Raw genomic sequence first — 16,885 nt, forward strand, 5'->3', positions numbered from 1 at the left:
AAAAAAAAAAATAGCCGGGCATTGTGGTGGGTGCCTATAGTCCCAGCTACTTGGGAGGCTGAGGCAAGAGAATTGCTTAAGCCCAAGAGTTTGAGCTGTGACAAAATGGCACTCTACTGAGGGTGATATAGTGAGACTCTGTCTCCAAAAAAAAAAAAAAAGAAAGAAAGAAAGAAAGAAAGCATGATTTGTTGGAGAGGTGGGAGGAAAATAAGTTGTACATGGGCAACTTTCAAAATCCCAAAGTTAGGACTGGACCTGGTGGTTCACACCTGTAATCCTAGCACTCTGGGAGGCTGAGGTGGGTAGATCCCTTGAGCTCAGGAATTGGAAACTAGCCTGAGCAAGAGCTAGACCTTGTCTCTGAAAAAATAGCCAGGCATCATTGAGGTACCTATAGTCCCAGCTACTTAGGAGGCTGAGGCAAGGGTATCACTTGAGGCCAAGAGTTTGAGATTGCTTTGACGTATGACTCCATGGCACTCTAGCTTGGCACAATAGAGTGAGATTCTGTCTCAAAAAAAATAAAAAATACTGCCAGGATTTTGAGGCATGTGTCGCCTTTTCCCTAAATATACCTGCAAATGTTAAGTACACACATCCGTAATTATTTTTTTTGAGACAGAGCCTCAAGCTGTCGCCCTGGGTAGAGTGCCTTGGCATCACAGCTCACAGCAACCTCCAACTCCTAGGCTCAAACAAGTCTCCTGCCTCCGCCTCCCAAGTCGCTGGGACCACAGGCGCTGGCCACAATGCCTGGCTATTTTTTGGTTGCAGCCATCATTGTTGTTTGGCCGGCCTGGGCTGGATTCGAACCCACCAGCTCAGGTGTATGTGGCTGGCACCTTAGCTGCTTGAGCCACAGGCGCTGAGCCAACATTTTTTTTTTTTTTTTTGGTAGAGACAGAGTCTCACCCCATCGCCCTTGGTAGAGTGCCCTGGCGTTATAGCTCACAGCAACCTCCAACTCCTGGGCTTAGGCGATTCTCTTCCCTCAGCTTCCTGAGTAGCTGGGACTACAGGCGCCCAGTTATTTCTTGTTGTAGTTTGGCTGGGGCCGGGTTTGAACCCACCACCCTCAGTATATGGGGCTGGCTCCCTACCCACTGAGCAGTAGGTACCGCCCTATTTTTTTATCTTTTTAAAAACTGTGACATGACATTCATTGTTTTTTTGTTTGTTTGTTTGTTTTTTGTTGTTGTTGAGACAGAGTCTCACTTTGTTGGCCTTGGTCGAGTCCTCAGTATCATTTTGGGGAGGCCGAGGAGGAAGGATTCCTTGAGCCTGGGAGTTTGAGACCACCTGAGTGAAATAAGGACCCCGTCTCTACCAAAATAAATGATAATAATAGAAAACTTAGCCAGGCATGGTGGTGTGCCCTTGAGGTCCTGGCTCTGTTTACTTGGCAAACGTCAGGAGGCTGGTCTCTGATGCCTACAGTCGTCTGGTTCTGCCCTGTAGTAGTCCCCTGATGCTTTGGTCAATGAACACATGAATTATTTCACTTTGGGGCTGTCATGATCAGGGCTGCTGTGAACATTTTTGGCCTTGTGTTTCCTTTTTCTTTGGGACAGAGTCTCACTTTGTCACCCTTGATAGAGTGTCATGGTGTCACAGCTCACAGCAACCTCAAACTCTTGGGCTCAAGCAATTTTCTTGCCTCAGCCTCCCAAGTAGCTGGGACTACAGGTGCACAACACCTTGCTATTTTTTTTTAGAGACAAGCTGGGCTGGCTTAGGCTGGTCTCCAATTTATGAGGTTGGGTAATCCTCCTGCCTCCGTCTCTCAGAGTGCTAGGATTATAGGTGTGAGCCACCTCACCTACCTCTTGTGTTTCCTTCTAAGAATTTATACCTTGTAGTGGAATTGCTGGATTGGTGTATCTTCAACCTTGCTTGATAATTGCAGTTGGTTTTTTAAGTAATTACAAATGATCATTAGAGAGACATCTTTTTTTTTTTTTTCTGAGACAGAGCCTCAAGCTGTCCCCCTGGGTAGAGTGCCGTGGCATTACAGCTCACAGCAACCTCCAACTCCTGGGCTCAAGCGAGTCTCCTGCCTCCGCCTCCCAAGTAGCTGGGACCACAGGCGCCCGCCACAACGCCCGGCTATTTTTTTTTTTTTTGGTTGCAGCCATCGTTGTTGTTTGGCGGGCCCGGACTGGAGATTCGAACCCGTCACCTTTAGGTGTATGTGGCTGGCGCCTTAGCCGCTTGAGCCACAGGCGCCGAGCCGAGAGACATCTTTATAATCAGCTATACATTATGGCAGATTGGAGTTCTGATTGCTTCAAATCCTTTCTGGTGCTTATAGATGTGTGTTTATAAATTTCTGCCAATGAAGAGTTTATATGATTTTTTTTTTTCTAGTTTTTGGCTGGAGCTGGGTTTGAACCCACCACCTCCAGCATATGAGGCCGGCACCCTACTTCTTTGAGCCACAGGTGCCACCCTAGAGTTTATATGATTTTTAAATTTTTCTTTTTTTTTAAGACAGAGTCTCACTTTGTCACCCTCGGTAGAGTGCTATGGTGTCACAGCTCACAGCAACCTCAAACTCTTAGGCTTAAATGATTCTCTTGCCTCAGCCTCCCAAGTAGCTGGGACTACAGGCACCTACCACAACGCCCATCTATATTTTGTTGTTGTTGTAGTTGTCATTGTTTAGCAGGCTGGGGCCAGGTTCAAACCCACTAGCCCCAGTTTATGTGGCTGGTGCCCTAACCACTGAGCAATGGGTGCCGAGCCAAGTTTATATGATTTTTATATGGATTCATTTTCTTTTCTTTTTGTTTTTTGCACAAGTGGGAACACACAGTGCCCAAGGCACTGTCGTTCTTACACCTGGCTTAATGTCCTCCTTCCCTGTGAGGATAGACCTCAGTTAATCTGGCTAGCCCTAGGGTGTGAGTCACCATCTCATCTGAATTCCTGGTAATGCTGCCACTTCATCTTTCTCCTTTAGTGTCATATGGGGCTGTCAGAGTCTCTTAGGAGGATTTACCCCAACAGCCAGCCACCTGGTCTGTATGGTTTGTCCCACTGCAATTGTGAGATCACCTCCTGGGAAAAACTATGAAGTTCAGCTCAGTATTTTGCCTCCTATTTGGAAGAATGCTCTGTTGGGGGCCTTAGAAGCAGACATAATGTGGGGGTGAGAAAAAGAGAAGTTGGAGAGAAATCTCAGGTGAACATTCTGGGAGGCCAAGGCAGAAGGATCACTTAAGCTCAGTAATTTGAGACCACCCTGAACAGGAACACGACACCCCCCTCATTTTTCTACTAAAAATAGAAAAATTTGGCTCAGCACCCATAGCTCAGTGGTTACAGCACCAGCCACATGCACTCGGGCTGGTGGGTTGGAACCCAGCCCGGGCCTGCTAAACAATGACAACTATAACAAAAAAAAAATAGACAGGTGTTGTGGCAGTCACCTGTAGTCCCAGCTACCTGGGAGGCTGAGGCAAGAGAATCATTTAAGCCCAAGAATTTGAGGTTGCTGTGAGCTGTGACATCACATCACTCTACTGAGGGCTACAAAGTAAGACTGTCTCAAAAAAAAAAAAGAAAAGAAGAAGAATGAGATCCTATCTCTACTAAAAATAGAAAAACTATCCAGGCGTTGTGGCAGGTGCCTGTAGTCCCAGCTACTTGGGAGGCTGAGACAAGAGGATCCTTTGAGCCCAAAATTTGAGGTTGCTGTGAGCTATGATGCCTTGGCATTCTAGCCTGGGCAACAGAGTGAGACTCTGTCTCAAAAACAAACAAAACAAATGACTATCCTGAGAGGGTGAGATTGCCCTTAGTGAGAAGACGGGAAAGATGGTGGGAGGCTGGTTTGTGCTCATACTCTGTACAAACTAAATGCCTGCAAGACCCCCATGCAGGCATGCAAAGGAGGCAGGTGTCACCCAAGATGAGACCAAGGATTCCTCAGAGTTTAGACAACGTTGAAATCCTCGGACTGGGTGGGGTCTTTGTGGTGAGAGGTTGGGGAGGTAAATAGAGATAGAGTAGGTTCTGAAGCCCCCTGTTGTGGACGATATGGAATGTATAGCCCTGAAAATCACAGACTTTGACTTCTGGCCGACCAGGGTTCAATTCTGGGCCCTGACTTTGGCTGTATGGTCCTGGGTGGATCAGACTTCCTTCTGAGCTTCACTAACCTTGGTGTAAAAAGAGGACCAGATGGACACATGTGGTGGCTCATGCCAATAATCCCACACTTTGGGAGATTAAAGTGGGAGGATCACTTGAGGCCAGGAGTTCAAGGCCAGCCTGAGCAATATAGTGAGACTCCATCGCTACAAAAACTAGAAAAAATTAGCCAGACGTGGTGGTATATGCCTGTAGTCTCAGCTATTTGGGCTATTTGGGAGGCTGAGGCAGAAGAATCGTTTGAGCCCAGGAGTTTGCAGCTGCATTGAGCTGTGGTGATGCCACTATACTCCAGCCAGTGCAATAGAATAAGACCCTATCTTTAGGGAAAATAAACAGGCCCAGAAATCCCAGCTGCCCAGGATTGTCTTTGGGAACAATGTGGTGACAGTGAGCCTTAACTGAGCATTTACCGTGTGCCCGGCTCTACATTCAGAACAGCTCAGTAAGGTGGACACTAGCCTGAGCCCCAACGCCAGGAGAGGATCAATAGCAGACTCCCATCTCCTTGGTGGTGTAGACGCAGCAGCAGCATTTCCCCACTGCAGGGCCCTCTGTCCAAGGCCATGGGGTAAACATGGCCTAGCCCTCCCTTCCTCCTCTTCCCTCCTCTGGGACAGCAGTTGCAGAACAGCTGGGACCAGCACAGCAGCTTTATCCTGTGCTCTGTTCCAGTATCTTTTGTAAATCACTCCCCAGCCCCTGGGTGCCAGGGCTCCTTCTAGAGGAGGCAGTCCCAACTTCAGCAATTTGAGGACAAAATCCTAATATGTAACACACTTTGAATTTCCTACAAGCTCCTCCCTCACCGCTCAGCCAGAAGAAGCAAGACTGCAGCTTGGCAGAAAAAAAAAAAAAAGCCCCAAATACAGAGACAGAGAAGGAAGGAGGCTGGGGTCTTAAACCAGCCCCCATGTTGGAGCAAGGTCAAAATCAAGTTTTGTTGGACCCATATGGATTTGAATTTGGAGGCCTCCAGCTGGGGCTGAGGCTCCCAGTGGCCCCAGATTCCCCCACCCCCATGGGCTGCCAGGTTTGCAGTGGCCAGCATCACACTTTTTGGTGCATACCTTTTTTATTATGAAAGTTTCCAAGCACATAGAAAAGTGGGAAGCAGGAAGGAGACCAGCAAATCAGCCGGTCAATCAATTTTAGGGGGAACCAAGGCTCCCCTGGCTTTGGCCTACCTGCTCAAAGCCACACAGCTTCCTCTAACTCAGTGGATTTGGGCAAGTAGGACTAAGAAGGAGAAAGGGAAGGGGTCACTCATTCTATCTAAAAATTAAAATGAAAAAGCCATTTATTGAGTACCTAATATGTGTGGCCCTCTGTGGGGACCACACAGCCCTGGCTCCTGCCTTCACAGAGATGATAAAGACAAGGGGTCTCTGTGCTCAGAGCTCAGCCTCAGACCTTTCTTTTTTTTTCTGAGACAGAGCCTCAAGCTGTCCCCCTGTGTAGAGTGCCGTGGCATAGCTCACAGCAACCTCCAACTCTTGGGCTCAAGGGAGTCTCCTGCCTTCGCCTCCCAAGTTGCTGGGACCACAGGTGCCTGCCACAACGCCTGGCTATTTTTTTTTTGGTTGCAGCCATCATTGTTGTTTGGCGGGCCCGGGCTGGATTCGAACCCACCACCTTAGGTGTATGTGACTGGCACCTTAGCCACTTGAGCCACAGGCACCGAGCCCAGCCTCAGACCTTTCCACTGACTATTCCCTTTGTCTGGGACTCTATTCCCCCCAGTAAATTGCCTGGTGCTCTCCCTCTCTCCTAACAAGTTAACGTGAAAAAGCTGAGGGCCTGGGCCATCCTTGCTGCCACTGGTTCTGCCTCAAATTACTGCACTGGCCCCCTCCCCTGGAAGTGTTGCCCTTTCATGCACATCCTCCCTGCCAGTCATCCTTCCTGCCACTGAAGGCTCGTTCACATGCAGGTGGCCCAGGAAGGCTGCAGCATCAACTTCTTTTGCTGGGGGTGCTTAAAAGGCCTCCAAGGCGCTGTAGGCCTCTGACACAATAGCTTTGTCTCTGACCCACTGATCATCAGGATAGCTACAGGTGGGTAAACTGAGGCTCATATGTGGGAATGATTTGTCCAAGGCCCCAGAGTAAGAACAGAAAGGGGCATACATTCTGGATGGGGTCCAGGAGGCAGGGCTGGGTGTGTTTAGGGAACCCCAAGGTGGGCAGAAGTCTTGGAGAGGCCCAGCCAAGGGGAAGGGGAGATAACCCCCTCAACCCTCACCTGGTGGCAGCACCTCCATCTGTGCTCAGTGAGGAAGGGGTTGAAAGGTCCCCAGGCCCACCTTTGGGGGAACTGGTGAGCTGTGTGGCCTAGGGCCCTACAGCCTGATTTCTGTGGTTCCCGGAATCTTGGTTCTCCTGTCCTGAATCCTGTTTCTGCCTTCATACAGCCTGGATTCTCCTCCCATTCAGTGAACCTGTTGGCCCTTAGCCTGAGTTCCCAGAGGCCTGCCGCCTGAGTTTTCTTATTCCCAACAACCCCTTTCCTGTCCTTTCCAGGACGGTGGCTGCAGAGGTGCGGAAACAGGTGTCCCGGGAACACAGTGGTTCCCCACATTCCAGCAGGCGTGGCAGCAGCTCCCTGGGGGTAAGTATTTCAGATTGACCCTCTAGGTCCTTCCCCTCTGGCAGCCAGAGATGGGGCTTCCCTTCTGTCTAGGCTATGTCCCACTCCCTTGCACCCCTACCCTGTCCTGTGGGGGAAACAGAGGCAGCAGTGGCAGGGGAGGGTAGCCCTGTCCTGGCCCTAGCATTGTCCTGTCCCTGTTTCTGTGGCCACCCTCCTTGTAGCTGCTGGGGGTAGCCCTGTTTGTGGTCAGGAGGGTGTGGCTCCTGTCTGTTGTCACCCCTCTCCTATTGCCTGGACCACCCAGATGGTGATGGGGGAGGGGGACAGGGATCTTGGGGAGTGAGTAGAGGGGTGGAGCCCTCTTGCCCACAGGGCCTTAGGAATTGTCTCTTGCCTGGGCCTCAGTCAACATTTCTTTCCTTCCACCCTTAGTTCCTGCCTGACCAGGCACTAGGGTGTGATTTCCTTCCTGGAGCCCCTGGAGGGAGGAGAAGGGCCAGGCAAAGCTGAGCTGAGGTGGGGGTGGGGAGTCTGAAGTCACTGACCTTTATGGTCCCTCCACAGCTCCAGCACCCTCTATAGCTCCCACCTCCCTCCTCTGAAGCCAAAATGTACCTACCCCCACTTAACTCCCCCTCAAACTCTCAGCCTCTGGGGAAGTGATATCATAGCCACTTTGCTCCAATCCAGGTCCCACTCACTGAGGTCATTGAGCCCCTGGACTTTGAGGATGTGCTGCTGAGCCGACCACCAGATGCTGAGCCTGGGCCCCTCAGAGACCTGGTAGAATTTCCAGCTGATGACTTGAAGTTGCTGCTGCAGCCCCGGGAATGTCGGACCACAGAGCCTGGGTTCCCCAAGGATGGGTGGGTCCAGCCCCATAGCCTCTCCACCCATGACTCCAGCCTGCTTCTGTGACCCTCCATCAATACCCCTCTTCAAGGCAGACTTTAGAAATAAAAAGGCCCAAGTTCAACTCCTAGCATGGCTATATGACTTTGAACAAGTTGTCCTTCCACTCTGAGCCTCCATCTCCCCGTCTCTGAAGTAAACAGAACATTCACATCCTCACTGGCTATTGGAATGATTAACAGAGGCCCTGTTTACTCTGATTTTATTTTGCTACAGAAAACTGGATGCCCAGGTGAGGGCCGCAGTGGAGATGTACACAGAGGACTGGGTCATTGTCCATAGAAGGTGGGTCTGTCTCATGGGCAGCTCAAGGAGGTCTGAGCCCAGAAGACCTGAGGTGTTGTCTATGGCCAGTCCTACCGATTGTTTGATTATTTGTTTTAAGACAAGAATCTCACTTTCTTGTCCTGGTAGAGTGGTGTGGCATTATAGCTTATAGCAACCTAAGAGTCTTGGACTCAAGAGATCTTTTTGCCTCAACTAGGTGGAACAACAGGTGCCCACCACAATGCCCAGCTATTTTTAGAGACAGTGTCTCCCTCTTGCTCAGGCTGGCCTCAAACTCCTGAGCTCAGCCTCCCAGAGTGCTAGGATTATAGGCATGAGCCACTGCACCTATCCCTCAGTCCTACTCTTTATCTGTCTACTCTCCCTTCAAGGACACAGGGAGGGTGATTGTCCTTGCAGGAGTCACATAGGCCTTGGTAGGTGTGTTGGGGTGCACAGGGGGGCTCTTGGGAGTCCTCATCACAACTATCTGCCCAGCAATGCTTCCTGCTAGGTACCAGCATCTGAGTGCAGCGTACAGCCCTATTACCTCGGAGATGCAGCGAGAACGGCAGAAGGCCCTCACCCATCAGGTCTTTGAGCAGGACGCTTCTGGGGATGAGAAGTCGGGCCCTGAGGACTTGATGAGGGAACCCCCAGCTGGGGTCATGGCAGGGGTATGTGTGTAGGCTCCAGCCCCAGCTTTTGGGCAGATATGACAGGAAATGACCCAAACAGCCTTGAGCCCAAAAAGAATTTTATTGTTTCCATGAATGGAAAGGTAGGGGTGATAATTATAAATACTTACTGAGTGTTTAGTATGTACTAAATGCTTTATACTTCTTCTCTTCTTTCATTTTATGAGTCAGGGCAATCATTACACCCATTCTGCAGGTCAAGAAACTGAGGCATGGCAAAGTTATTAGAGGCCTTGAGCCTGTGTTCAAGCTGTATTTTGTCAATCAACATTTGTTTATGCCAACAATAATACTTGTAAGAACTATTCTTGCTGTTTTTATGGTTATTATTTTTAGATGTAAATGGGGAAACTGAAGCCCTTAGAATTGCAGGCAGAGACCCAGGGTCTCAAAGCTGAGCTGGGATTTGAACTAGGGCAATCTGGTCGTAACCACATCTGAGTCTAGCAGGTCAGGAAGTACCCTCCTTTCCTGTGACAGTAGCAAACAAAGTCCCATGGAAGTCCCTCATTGGCCCATACTTTGGATCCAATCTTGGGAGCTGGCATATGTTCTGATTGGCCAGACAAGGGTCATGTGAAGCTCAGGATGTGAGATAGGAGTAACCTCCTCAACAATGGTTAGAATAGAAGAGGCTTCCCACTTCCACTTAGAAAGCAGGTGTAGAAAAGCCCTCATCTGACTTACAGTGGTGATCCTACCCCCAGCCCTTAGCTTCCCAGTCTCTGGGGTGAGGCGAAGGTGCATCTAGCTGTTGCTCAGTGCTTGCATGTTCTCCACTGTCAGGATGACTCCCAGCGCTGCTCGGGTTCCTCAGATGACACCCCTCGAAGCAGTGGTGCCTCTGGTATCTTCGACCTGAGGAACTTGGCAGCTGACTCATTGCTGCCCTCACTGCTGGAGCAGGCAGCCCCTGAGGACGTGGACCGGCATAATGAAGCCCTGCGCCGGCAGCACCGGTCCCAGGCCCTGCTCACCCTCTACCCAGCACCTGATGAGGTGGGTACCTGCAGACCCAACAGTCCGACTAACATGCATCTCTATATATCGGCTTGGATGCTTACTGTATGCCGTATGTTTATTCAATAGCTTTTATATATGGACACCTAGTTTATCTGCCTATATTTATCTAACCGGCATTTATTTGGCACCTGTTTTGGTACCCTCTTTCTTTCTTTCTTTTTTTGAGACAGGAGCCTCAAGCTGTCCCCCTGGGTAGAGTGCCATGGCATTTCAGCTCACAGAAACCTCCAACTCCTGGGCTCAAGCGAGTCTCCTGCCTCAGCCTCCCAAGAGCTGGAACCACAGGCGCCCACAACACCTGGCTATTTTTTGGTTGCAGCCATCGTTGTTGTTTGGCGGGCCTGGGCTGGATTCGAACCTGCTACCTTGGGTGTACGTGGCTGGTGCCTTAGCCACTTGAGCCACAGGCACTTTTTCTTTTTTTTTGAGACAGAGTCACACTTCGTTGCTGCAGGTAGAGTGCTGTGGTGTCACAGTCACAGCAACCTCAGACTCTTAGGCTCAAGTAATTCTCTTATCTCAGCCTTCTAAGTAACTGGGACTACAGGTGCCCACCACAATGCCCAGCTATTTTTAGAAATGAGGTCTCACTTTGGCTCAGGCTGATCTCAAACTTACGAGCTCAGGCAATCTGCCTGCCTTGGCCTCCCAGAGTGCTAGGATTACAGGCATGAGTCACCGCACACAGCCCTTATACATTATTTTAATTCAGTAGCTTTTTTATATAAACACATACTACATGCTACTATATTCATCCAACCAGCATTTCTTAGGCACCAACTATATATTTCCATATTTATTCAATCAGTGCTTACTATATCTCTGCTGTGTAGTTCTCTCTTTAATCAATATTTGGTCCATATATGCTTATTTTTAGCCAGACAACTTTATTTGGCACCTATTCTATACGCCTATGTTTTTACTTAACGACTTATGAAGTGTTTGTTGTATACTCTTATTTAATCAGTATTTGTTGGCTGCCTAATATATAATGCTGTACATGTCCAATCAGCATTTATTAAATGCTTTCTATATGTGCCTGTGTATATCCAACCAACTTGTAGTAAGTACCTGTTGTATACCTGTATTTTTTTGACTAATATGTTTGGGTACCTGCTGTGTTATTGGCATTAGGGATGCAGTCATGAATAAAAAAGACCCAGTCTGGGCGGCACCTGTGGCTCAGTAAGTAGGGGGCTGGCCCCATATACCGAGGGTGGCGGGCTCAAACCCAGCCCCAGCCAAACTACAACAAAAAATAACTGGGCCAGGTGTTGTGGCAGGTGCATATGGTCCCAGCTACTCGGGAGGCTGAGGCAAGAGAATTGCCTAAGCCCAAGAGCTTGCTGTGAGCTGTGATGCCACAGCACTCTACCAAGGACAACAAAGTGAGACTCTGTCTCTAAAAAAAAAAAAAAGACCTAGTCTCTGCCCTTAGAGTTCACTAGTGGAAAAGAGACCCCTCTACTAGGAAATTGTAATCTAAACAGAGTAATGCCATGATGAGGTGCTGGTAATTGTCCCTCACATGACCCATTGCAACAGGGCATTGTGAGCACCTAAAAGAGGCACCTGTCCAAGCATCAGGGGTCAGAGAAGGAAGTGTCAGCTAAGTGTGACCTGAACAATGAGCAGATGTTGGCCAGACAAGGCAGAGGGGAGAAGAGGGGTATCCAGGCAAAAGGAACAGCATGTGCCAAGGCTCAGTGGCAAGGGACTGAAAGATGTTTAATCAGGCCTAGGGGAGAGCTGGTCTTATGCTAGGCATTCCAGCCCTTCCTGGAGGATGTGACCTAGCTTTCTCCCCTCACCCCCCGGCTTTTGGCAGGATGAGGCTGTGGAACGCTGCAGCCACCCAGAGCCACCCCGTGAACACTTTGGACAGAGGATCCTGGTCAAATGTCTGTCACTTAAGTGAGTGTAGTGACCTGTCCCTTTCCTTGGCCACATGAGGGGACCACATTACCATATGCAGCCCTGTGATTTATGAGGCTTTTATGGGGGAAAATAAGACTTCCTTTTTCATTATGCTTATGTGTCAATTATGTGCCAGGCTCTGTTCTTTACCCTTCATGTACATTAACCCATCTAATCTTCACCACAACCTTGTGAAGTGGGCACAAATGGGGGAAACTGAGGCACAGAGTAATGATGTCATTGTGTTAAGATTACACGACTAGGGAGACCAAAGTTTGGCATTCACTCACCTGCTGCTGACGTTCGACTGGGGATGGCAGTGTTAGTGACCCTGGGTTTGGCTGCCTAAGCCCCCGCCTCCACATCATCCCCCAGGGATCAGCCAGAAATGCGTGGGAACGGGGCTAAACAGGATGTGGACTTGGACTCCAGCCTGGCCCTGCCTCTCTCTATCCCATGTTTCTGCCTGGATGGGGACAGGAAAGGGAAGTTCCATTCTGGCCTGAGGTCTGAGTAGGCCTCCTGTTCCAAGCACAAGGATTGGGAACTGGCTCTGGGTGCTCATTCAGTCATTCAGCAAAGACTGGTGGAGTGACTGCAGGGTACAGGACGTGACCTGTGTGATTATTATAGAGCTGGGATGGGAGATGCTCTGAGTGTTTATGGGCCTACAGGAGGCTTGAAGGATAGCAGTGGGGATTTAGGACAGCTTTTCAGGAGGGGAAACATGGAAGCTAAGACCCAAAAGTGAGGAGGAGCTGGCTGGATGGAGAGGACCTGGGGGTGGGGTGGAGGGAATTTGGGAAGAACAGCACATGCAGAGGTAGCAAAACAAGTGTTTGGGTACCCATGCCTTCTGGAGAAGGGCAAAAATGAGGCCAAGAGGCAGGCAGGGTAGGCCATGTGGCCTTTTGTCCTCAGTGCCATGGAAGCAAGGGCTCAATTATTCAGTCTGAAAAAGTCTCCTTAGCAGGTGTGTGGTAAGTGGGGCTCAGCAAAGCAAAATAAGACAGAGAGGCAGTTATGGTGGCCATTGAGGTGAGTAAGGATGGGATTCAGCCAAGGGTGGCAACAGCAGCAGAGGATGCCCCAGAGAGGAGGGACAAGGAGGTCCAGGAATGATAATTTCAATAATGTCAAGATTATTGCACCAACAGGTGCTTCCATGCCAGCTGAATGAGGGCCAAGGTTGCAAAGAGGAGGAGCTCTATATGTTACTCTGTGCCTCAGTTTCCCCTTTTGCAAAATGGGACACACCTTTTCCTAAATTCCTTAAATGGCAGTTCCATATAGCCCAGTAGGAGTCAGATGCCCCCCTCCTTGCATCTTGGACCTCAAGAAGGTGTAGGGTATGCAGATGGAATGGGTGTCAGGGAGATACACCATACTCCCATTTACTGGCAGGTTCGAGATCGAAATTGAACCCATCTTTGGGATCTTAGCCCTGTATGACATGCGGGAGAAAAAGAAGGTAGGAGCTTCTTTCTTATTCTTCCCTCTCCTCTTCCTCCTTGTGGGGGTGCTGTAGGCTTCCCAGAGGTGGTGACCCAGCTGCTTCTGGTATCCCTAGATCTCAGAGAACTTCTACTTTGACTTGAACTCGGACTCCATGAAAGGACTGCTTCGGGCTCATGGTACCCACCCCGCCATCTCCACCCTGGCCCGCTCTGCCATCTTCTCTGTGACCTACCCCTCACCTGACATCTTCTTGGTCATCAAGGTACCCCTTGAGGCTGGGCAAGAGAGTGGTAATGGCAAACGCCTCAAGTTCGATCCCTGCCTTTATGTAGTGAGACAAACAGTGTCATCAAGAAGGGTGATCAGGGTTGTTGTAGGGGAGGTCCAGGCAGGGAGAATCCCGAGGTGGGAAAAATCATGAAGGGCGTCCACAGAGAGGTGACAGCTGATCTGTGACTCATAGGCCATCCTGGTCACATGCAGCAGCCTGGGCAGGGGGCCCCAGGAGGCAAGTGAGATACTTTGAGGCAGTTCTCAGACCTAGTTGGCACACTCATTTGGGATTTTCTGTTTCCAGAAGTGAAGGCAAATTTCCTTTCCCCAAACACTCAATTAGGTTACAATGATGAAATGCGTGGAGAAGGCACAGGCAGGCCTTGCTCATGGTCATGCTTCATAGGGTTTTTGCCTTTAAAAGTACTCATTAATAGGCTCTGCATTGGGGGTTGCTATTGTGCCCATTTTCTTTCTTTTTTTTGGCCGGGGCTGAGTTTGAACCTGCCACCTCCAGCATATGGAGCTGGTGCCTTACTCCTCTGAGCCACAGGCACCGCCCCTGTGCCCATTTTCCAGATGGGCCAACTGAGGCGCAGAGCTGGTAAGGGACTACCTGCCCCCAGGATCTCATAGCCCCTGAGTGGTCAGGATTAGAATCCAGGCCTTGTGGCACAGAGCCATGTGAAAAGTGGCCTCCATGTACACCAATAAGGAAAAATGCAAATGTAGCAAAAATATCACCAGCTAAAAGGAGCTTTGGGGCTTGAGGGGTAGGTCTGAAGGGTGGAGAGGGGGTAGCTACCGGGCAGACCAAGTGCTAGCACTAGATCCCAAGGACAGTAGGAGCCATAGGAGGTATGGGACGCAAAGCCTTCACAGGATGGGAGTATCTGGGGATCCAGGAGCCTGGGTGGAGGTGAAAACAGAAAGGGGGATGGGAGCAGTGCCTCACTTGGCTCCCCCGCCCTGCAGCTAGAGAAGGTGCTACAGCAAGGTGACATCAGCGAGTGCTGTGAGCCCTACATGGTGATGAAGGAGGTGGACACCGCCAAAGTAAGTGTTTGAGGGTGGACCAAAGGCGGGGCAGGTGCTGGCCTCAACAGACCTGGGATGCTGAACTGGTGGTGGGACGGGTGTCTCCCTGCAGAACAAAGAGAAGTTAGAGAAGCTGCGCCTGGCCGCCGAGCAGTTCTGCACCCGCCTGGGCCGCTACCGCATGCCCTTCGCCTGGACAGCGGTGCACTTGGCTAACATCGTGAGCAGCGCCGGCCATCTGGACCGGGACTCAGACTCAGAGGGTGGTGAGGAGGCGGGGGCCGTTGGTAAGGGGGCGGGGGGCAAGGAGTCGCGCCCTCTGTTGGACGAACTCGATACCGCAGCTGAGTCTCCTGTTAGTGTCTCCCGTTTCTGTCATCTCTGTCCCCCTCTGTTACCTGCCACTGTCTCCCCTAGAGCGCCGGCCTACCTGGACAGACCGCCGCCGTCGGTGTCCCCAGGACCGGGCAAGCACTAAGGATGACACCTGCAGCTTCTCTGGCTTCCGCCCAGCCACACTAACTGTCACAAACTTCTTTAAACAGGTATTGTACCCTAAAATAGAGGGGTGAAAGGAGAGGTGGCCACTCTCCCCTCTCCCTTCAGCCCAGGGGTCCCTGGCCCTTTGGCCCAGGCTCACAGAGTAGGTCCCATGCAGGAAGCGGAACGGCTCAGTGATGAGGACCTTTTCAAGTTCCTGGCTGATATGAGACGCCCATCGTCCCTGCTGCGGCGCCTGCGGCCTGTGACCGGTGCGTGGTGTACCCCGTAAATGAGGTGCTACTCTCACGCAGTCACTTGGCAAACCTACACTCAGCACCAACTTGCCAGGGACCCAATGATGACAGTGACAGAAAAATCCCTGATCTCCAGGTCTTCTAATGGCCATAGACAAGAACCGGAATGAATAAGGCAGACAGTGGGTTAACTGGGGAGTGTTGGGGGATGGGGTTCTGAGAGAAGAGCTGATTAAATGTGGGAGTGAGAGACAGGGGTGTCAAGGGCAACCTCTAGCTCCTAAAGGACAGATCCCTCGGTGGGCATTATGGGGGAATCAGTGCCCAACGCTGCAGTCTGGACAGGTGTACCCAGCCATGAGGCTCCCAGGTAGGTGTAAACTTGCTCCCCTCTATGCAGCCCAGCTCAAGATCGACATTTCCCCGGCTCCTGAAAATCCCCACTTCTGCCTCTCCCCTGAGCTGCTGCATATCAAGCCCTACCCAGACCCCAGGGCCCGGCCCACCAAGGAGATTCTGGAGTTCCCTGCCCGCGAAGTCTATGCCCCCCACACCAGCTACAGGTATGGATACTGGGGCCCAGCTGGGTGCTGGAATGAGGGCCTTGTGGGCATCATGCCAGGTATGGTCCCCCGTACTCTCAGATACATAGATACCAGCATGAGATGCCACTGCTGTGATTTAATGTGGGGCGTGTAGGCATGAAGGGGTGCGTGTCTCATGTCCTTCCTCCAGTCCTCCCCAACAGGGCCATATCCTCTGCCTTTGCTCTGTCTGCTTCCGTCTCTGCTCTGTGCCTGGAAGCGCGACCCAGTGCCCTGGCCACCCCAGTGGATAGGCAGTTCCTCCCTGGAACTGGAGGGCCTCATGGGGCATGGAATTGTCCCTTCAGTGACTGGTCCTTAGTTCCATCTAGACAGGTTCAGGCTGGGAGCGCTGCTGTGTGGAGTCTGGGAAGGAGATGTGGCTTAGTCAAAAAAGGGGTCCCTTCCAGCTGCCCTGTGCACCCACCACACCACACACCAGATTTCAGCCAGACTCACCTCTCCTGGATCTTTTGCAGCCGGTGCTGCTGCTCTGCTATTTCCCGCTTCTGCCGCTGCACGTGGCCCATGAGGGCCCATACGACATGGCTCTGCCTATCAGCGTGAGCCTGTGGGGTCAGATTGGAAACCTCAGTTGGGATCCATCTTGCCTCCCATCCTGCGATCCTGCCCAGGGCCCCCTATTGCATCTGTGTGACCCAGCAAGTCACTGATGCTCTCTGACCTCAGCTTTCTCATCTGTAAAATGGGTATAGAACAGGACTCACTTAATGGGATTGTTATGCTCTTCACATGAATTATTAAAGTGCATAGACTAATGCTGGGTACTTATTGGGTACTCAAGAAATATTACCAGTTATTCTAGTAGTGAGCATTTATTGAGCACCTACTGGGTACCCTGCCCCATGCTAAGTATTTGATCTGCATCAAGTACTTGACTCTGCTCTGAGATATCACTTTTTACCCTTATTTGTAAATGAGGAAACTGACAGGGACAAACAGGGACATAGGTCTTGCCCAGAACAAGAAGGGGCTCTCCAGTGGGGAGACCATAAAGATGGCAAGCTGGCCTGGAAGGTCTCTGGACTCAAGGGTCAGAAGCAAGTTCTGGCCAGGAGTCAGGGTCTCAAGCTCACAGGACTGGGAGTCATTTACCTTTAAGGCCTCAAATTCTTGGTGGGTATGGCCCAGCCATGCACCACTCAGCTGGCCTTCCAGCCGCCGCACATTGTCCCACAGCACCCGTTGTTCCTGGGCCACCTCCCCC

The 16,885-nt window shown here is 50.8% G+C and overlaps 2 protein-coding genes across 10 annotated transcripts in view; one reads left to right on the top strand and one right to left on the bottom strand.

Annotated features, from left to right (window-relative positions):
* Window positions 1–16,885, top strand: part of DOCK6 (dedicator of cytokinesis 6) — a 52,929-nt gene that overhangs the window by 3,622 nt on the left and 32,422 nt on the right. For 7 of the 8 annotated variants that reach the window (XM_023517980.1, XM_023517982.1, XM_023517985.1 and 4 more), the window contains exons 2-14: window positions 6,681–6,768; window positions 7,441–7,616; window positions 7,879–7,947; window positions 8,444–8,606; window positions 9,414–9,626; window positions 11,479–11,564; window positions 12,972–13,038; window positions 13,138–13,287; window positions 14,274–14,354; window positions 14,449–14,602; window positions 14,754–14,881; window positions 14,995–15,088; window positions 15,474–15,636. In XM_023517980.1, the coding sequence (XP_023373748.1) occupies window positions 6,681–6,768; window positions 7,441–7,616; window positions 7,879–7,947; window positions 8,444–8,606; window positions 9,414–9,626; window positions 11,479–11,564; window positions 12,972–13,038; window positions 13,138–13,287; window positions 14,274–14,354; window positions 14,449–14,602; window positions 14,754–14,881; window positions 14,995–15,088; window positions 15,474–15,636 (1,632 nt within the window). Of the gene's footprint in view, window positions 1–6,680; window positions 6,769–7,440; window positions 7,617–7,878; window positions 7,948–8,443; window positions 8,607–9,413; window positions 9,627–11,478; window positions 11,565–12,971; window positions 13,039–13,137; window positions 13,288–14,273; window positions 14,355–14,448; window positions 14,603–14,753; window positions 14,882–14,994; window positions 15,089–15,473; window positions 15,637–16,885 lie in introns of those variants that run through there. The other variant, XM_023517987.1, reaches the window with a different exon arrangement.
* ANGPTL8 (angiopoietin like 8) overlaps window positions 15,735–16,885 on the bottom strand; it is a 2,319-nt gene continuing 1,168 nt past the window's right edge. Inside the window, exons 3-5 of one of the 2 annotated variants that reach the window (XM_023517988.1) lie at window positions 16,774–16,885; window positions 16,117–16,226; window positions 15,735–16,023 (exon numbers count right to left, since the gene is read on the bottom strand). In XM_023517988.1, the coding sequence (XP_023373756.1) occupies window positions 15,996–16,023; window positions 16,117–16,226; window positions 16,774–16,885 (250 nt within the window). In that variant the 3' untranslated portion in view covers window positions 15,735–15,995. The remainder of the gene's footprint in view (window positions 16,024–16,116; window positions 16,227–16,773) is intronic. The other variant, XM_012810206.2, reaches the window with a different exon arrangement.

This window comes from Otolemur garnettii, unplaced genomic scaffold (assembly GCF_000181295.1).
Source record: "Otolemur garnettii isolate 467f Iridium unplaced genomic scaffold, OtoGar3 scaffold00127, whole genome shotgun sequence".
Classification (NCBI taxonomy): Eukaryota; Metazoa; Chordata; class Mammalia; order Primates; family Galagidae; genus Otolemur; species Otolemur garnettii.